Here is a 6,073-nt window from a genome sequence, read left to right as displayed (position 1 = left end):
CGAATCAGGAAGTCATGGTTCAAATCCTGGTCAGGGCACATGCCTGGGTTGCAGGCTCGATCTCCAGTGCGGGAGGCAGCTCATCAATGATTCTCTCTCATCATTCATGTTTCTATCTCTCTCTCCCTCTCCCTTCCTCTCTGAAATCAATAAAATATATTTTTAAAAAAAGGAAGTAAGAAGTTCTCTTTGGCCCTAGGGGCAGCATGTAGGCACCCACACAGCCCTTTGATCCCTTTCTGTTTCAAGGCACTCTTATGGGTGAATACCCCACATGTGGGCCTTCATATTGGTAAGTATATATACTAGTACACACTTTGAAAGACCATAATTCTGGTTTCCTATTAAACTCAGATCATTTTAATTAACTGAAATTCTGGGGTTACCCAGCAACACGTCAACACCCCCTCCAAATAATCCGGAAGTGTTTTTTTGCTGAATCTCTTCAGAAAAATTTTGAAATAAAATAATTTGGGGAGACAGTTTCTATCATCCTGGAGATTCGGAAGTCAGACTTCTGCGTGTCAAAGTTCATAGCAGCCAAGGTCAAACTCTAGTGATTGGCACAAGGTCTCACATTGGGTACCCTTTGACCTGCTGTTTCCTCACAAATAATAATTGATGTTTTAGTAGCTACTGGCCTGACTCAGGTACTACAATCATATATGATAGTGAAAACAATTACGCTTCTTTGCAGAATCTTCTCACTTCATCGAAATAGATTCCATGAGGGCGGTAAAAGTCCAACAGCCAAGATTGTCAGTATTTTTTTTTTTTTAGTGAATATTTAAAATTCATGTTTGCGTGATAACTGAACAAAAGCTCTTGACTCATTCTGGTTTTGGTTTTGGGCACTTAGATGCCAGATTTTCTAAAAGAGCTTGTTAGTTACACATTAATATTCCATAACACACAAAAAAAGCAACACTAGTATAGGGTGGCAAGCAAGACTTATTTAATTGTTTGAAGGTAAGCCAAGTTTCACAGTGCAAAAGGTGAAAGCAATGTGGACTGCGATCTCTTCAAACTGTGATATTTTATATTATATTATATTATATTATATTAGCCATAGCATAGGATGGTACAGGCAGGGTAAGGACAGATGTAGAGTGATTTAACAAAGACAATTGTTACACAACTGAAAAGCACACAATAACAGAAAACTGTGTTGATTTAATTCACCATGCATTTAAATTGAACGCATAATTACCAAGGCCCTAAAACATGTGCCTACATAATGTCTCCATAAATGTATAGGAATTAGCTCTACATTATAGAAAAGAAACAAATACAATTATGTCAGTTACAATAGAAACAAATTTGCGAATTATTTATTTATAAATATAATTTTCTGCAAAGTATTTGAAAAGAATGTTCTTTCTGTTTAAATTTAAAAAGTTTTCCTTGACAAAGTTAAATTGTTTATGAATATGAATTTATGCATTTATTTTAAAACAGCAGATTCTAATAATATTTAATGGCCACCAGTGTATGGTGATACTGTTGTACACAATAAACATAATTTAATGCAAAAGCAATAACTTAATCAAAGGAGCCAAAGTTAAATGCACAGTTTGGAAGATTGAGGTTTCCTTCACAGATATTGATTAAAGTATTTGAAATCTTCGATTGAAAGAATAAGGGCAATTATAAATGACCTCCTTCATTTCTTTTGAGCAGAAGCAATAAACAATACAGTATTTACAAAACAGTTTATCCAAAATAATAATAGAGTAATTCAATAGGACATATTACAAGGTTACTAAAGTAATGAAACAACATGATAAACAGGATGAAATGGTACTAGCAAAGACAATGAAATAAGCAAACTGAAATCTACTTACATCTATATTAGCCACGTAAATCACAAACTTCACAAATCTTGAAGGTACCATCACACTAAACCATGACTTTTACTGTGGTGTATTTACCATAGAAACAATATTTAACATAATGTAATTTCAATAATGAATTGAAAACATATTGATTAGAATGATTCTGCAGCCTTTAAAATCAGAAAGGATGAGTTGTAAGAGAACTAATCTTTTTTCTATATAAAACAGGAAGACCCCAAACTTTGGGTAAATTGACTTTTGATGACGTAGTTTTTGAAAGAATAATTAAAGGATCATTTATCTGTTTTTAACCCTTGGTTTTTAAAATGAATATCATAGTGAAACATAAATCCAATACCATCTTCTACTAAAACATCATTACAATATAAAATGTTTTAAAGGACTGAGACATTCATGAAGATTAAATGGTGTGTCCACACTAGCATCTCATTAGTTCAATAGTGTCCCGATCCTTTAAATAAATAGAAATTAAGTTATAATATTGATTATTTTGTACAAATGTGAAAGTGCTACACACGATACAAGAATATTGTACTTTGTGCCAATATAGATTCAGTCTAAAAGGATCACTCAGAAATCACTTCTATAAAAAATAGACATTTGATCTATTTTTTCATATGCAATAAGTTTCTCAAAAAGAAAAAAAACATTCAGAAAGTTCAAAATTTTGCCATAGTGGACTGAAATTTCGCCATAGTGGACAGAGTAAGAACGAGTGTAATATAAATAGCTAACAGTAATTGTTTTTTATAAACTACTGGGAAATTGTTTTATGTAAAGAAATTAGATAGTTATAATGAAACCAAGACAGTAAAATCAAGTGAATATATTCAATATAATTCATATCTTAAAAGACACAATAGGATTAGAGGAGGTTTTGGATGCCATATCACGTATGATACTGACCAACATGGTCAGTGTTGCACTGCTAAAGATGCCATTTTCTGGGGGGATCAATAAGGGCACTTTGCTGAGTGAGGGATGCTCCTCATTCTGTGGAGGAGCATGAGATGGTACAGCTGAAACCATGGTCAGTTCATTTGATACTCACCTTTTAATAAGACTTAGAGCTAACATTCCACTTAAAAGTAATCTGATTTTGAAAAACAATGCTAAATAAGAGCAAAAGGAAGGATTGTTATACCCAGGCCATGTGAAATACTATTAAATAATGATATTGCCATCATGATAGTAGTAATATTCATTAGCCATCAATGTTTTAACTTGGGAAATATCTTGGCAAGTTTTGTAGCCTGTAGTTTAGAAAAATACATAATCTAATGTCTAATGCTTTGGCATATATTCTTTCAGTGCAAATTCAACTAGTAAAAACACTGAGAAGAGGTAATTAGTGAACAGCTCATATGGATTAAATAAAGTCTGTGCTGTAGCATATGGACCACAAGGTAAGTCAATACACAGTTGTCCATCCATACATGAGACTGAAACATGCTATACTTAATGTAATTTGTATCCATTCATTTCCATTAAAAACTTGTAAAAATTTCAGTGAGTTGCCTCATTATAGGGATGACCACAGAATATTTAGATTTATATATGTATCTTTGAATATATTTAAGAATATGCATATGCATATATACATATTTAATTCCATCCTATTATTTTAAACTGCTTATATTAACAAAGGAAGACTTTTGTTTAATTATGTATAGCTATAAATTGTAAAATTATGATAGTTAGCCATTCATTTAATTATTGCATATGCTTTGAGATCAAAAGATTTTCCCGTAATACTCAGAGAAGATGCATGCAAATAAAATACAATTAGAACCAACTTTTTGTTTTGCTTTTAGGAAATCAACTAAGAGGAAAGCACTCCCCCGCCCCCCCCCCCCCCAACCAAATTATAAAAAGTGAATAAAAATATCTAAGATAAACTCTTGAGGTGCTTTGTATAGATATTCCAAAGTACCTTACATAATCCCAGCACCACATGTATACTTACTACAAAATGCTTTGAGGGCTGAAAAGGAAATAAACACAAATGAAACCAAAGCTCATTGTCCAAAATAAAAGTCTTAATGTTCACACAGCTATTTTCATTTGGTGACCATCACAGACATTACAAAAGGTTTTGCTGTTCTTAGTTTACAAATAGAAAATTTCAATATTCAGAATAAATTCAGTGATTGTCCTGCCCAGACCTGCTGGATGAAAAATGGCTTCCATGTTTCACAAAATTACCCATGATCCAGACTATAAAGAGAATCATTTTGCCTTCTGGCCCAAAGGATATAAAAGCAGAGAGAAAACACCAATGCATCCAATAATTAAACTAACCTCATTTATGTAGATAGTATAAAGGCCTACTAGGTGGACACTTACCAAGGTCATTGGAAGGCATGTCGACAATCAGCTGGTCACTATATTTTCCATATAAGCCATTAGTGCATATGGCTACTATTTGAAGAACATAACTCATATTGGGTAGTAAGTTACTGAGAATAGCACCCTAAAAGAAAGATGTCAATAAATTATAACTGTATTATTTTCAAGGAGTATATCATGTACACATTTGTCCTTAGAAAACTTTTTCTCATTTGTCAATGAGAAATATTTATATTTTATTAACCAAAGAAAAAGTTTATGTAATGTTCATTGGAAAACCTACCGAACACTAGGCATTTTTTAGCTTTAAAAAAATCCAATTTAGTTTTAGAAAGTTTCATTTTTAACTAGAACTCATAAAAGTTATACATGAGTGTCAAAATCTGCAAATTGATATTCTAGACAAATAAACATGTAGCATTTGCCAGGAGCAAAAGGTGAAGGAAACACAATGAAAAAAACAACTTATTTCTACTCTTAACAATATATAAACCAGATAGTAACAGGATTATTATCATCACACTATTATGAAATGAAAAATAGCATATTCCTATAAATTCCACAATCTTCCAAGTTCATAGTGTCTCTGTTCTAGTTAAATGAATCTAAAAGTTAGAACAAATTTGATCTATTTTGTCCATATGGCAGCCAACACCATGATCACAGGGACAGTTTTTGTTTAAAGGCAACTTCCTAGGGCGTGTGGGACTTGTGCTGTCTGAATGCAGAGTGCAGTGTCTGACTTGCAGTGGGATCTTCCTAGAGCAGCGGTTCTCAACCTGTGGGTCGCGACCCCTTTGGCGGTCGGACGACCCTTTCACAGGGGTCGCCTAAGACCATCCTGCATATCAGATATTTACATGATGATTCATAACAGTAGCAACATTACAGTTATGAAGTAGCAACGAAAATAATTTTATGGTTGGGTCACAACATGAGGAACTGTATTTAAACGGCCAGAAGGTTGAGAACCACTGTCCTAGAGCCACACCCAGATGGCGTTGCCTCAATGAAACCCCAGTCCACAGCCAACACTTCCAACTCTCCCTGCCGAGGCAGAGTCTGACACTGAGACACTCAGGTCACAGCGGGACCCTGTCCTTTATTTTCTTTAGTTCCCGTGCCTGGGTAGGGAGGAAGAGCAGGTGGATCTTTCCCGAGGCTGACCTGCCTTGTGTCCTGAAAGTTCTGTCTCAATTGCTGTTGTTGCTACTTGCAAATTTGATGCCAAAAAAAGGAACTTTGGAGAGCCCTACTCTATTTTCCTTGTGCTGGTGTAATGTGAAGGGCAAATAACACATGATGGCGCCAGAGCACGGGGATTCCAGCCCAGTTCTTTCCACAACTGTGAGACCACACTCCAGGAATTTAACTGCTCTTTTAGTCACTTTATTTCTAAAGAGAAGTGACAGTAGATGATCTCTAGTTCCTAAGCCTTTATCTGTGTCTACTCTGTTGCCGGAGGCCGGTCCATCCTTGTTGATTGACACAGTTGCTGCAGGGAAGAAACATCTGCACAGCATATGTTTCAAGGAACCTGGTGTATATGGCATACTGTTCTTAATATGTTTGCTCCCCTTTTTTAGCCCTATGTGTTATAACCAGAACCACCTCCCTGAGAAAGGTTTTTTCCCAGGTGGGGATTTTTCCCTGGAGTTAGGGGTTAACAGGACTAAGAAAGAGAATAAATCAGTAAAACCCCCTAGTGTTACAGAAATACCATGTACTACTTATGAAGAACTTGGACTAAGACTGTTGGCAATAAATTTGGGACTTGTTGGGCTCACATCCCCAGGGGTCTGCCCACCAGGGAAGGCACCAAAGCCTAATACCCCTGGAGACCCACCAACACAGGGCAGTCCCAGGGA

The 6,073-nt window shown here is 35.3% G+C and overlaps 1 protein-coding gene across 1 annotated transcript in view; it reads right to left on the bottom strand.

The window, feature by feature from the left end:
• Positions 1-933: 933 nt before the first annotated feature.
• Positions 934-6,073, bottom strand: part of LOC106695986 (receptor-type tyrosine-protein phosphatase zeta-like) — a gene marked incomplete at its 5' end in the record, with an annotated part of 6,096 nt that continues 956 nt past the window's right edge. Inside the window, 3 exons of the mRNA XM_014451001.2 lie at positions 934-2,307; positions 3,823-3,840; positions 4,203-4,329. Coding sequence (XP_014306487.1) covers positions 2,291-2,307; positions 3,823-3,840; positions 4,203-4,329 — 162 coding nt within the window. The remainder of the gene's footprint in view (positions 2,308-3,822; positions 3,841-4,202; positions 4,330-6,073) is intronic.

This window comes from Myotis lucifugus, unplaced genomic scaffold (genome assembly GCF_000147115.1).
Source record: "Myotis lucifugus unplaced genomic scaffold, Myoluc2.0 scaffold_6254, whole genome shotgun sequence".
NCBI classification, from domain to species: Eukaryota; Metazoa; Chordata; class Mammalia; order Chiroptera; family Vespertilionidae; genus Myotis; species Myotis lucifugus.
This window is presented reverse-complemented; position numbering and strand designations above follow the sequence as displayed.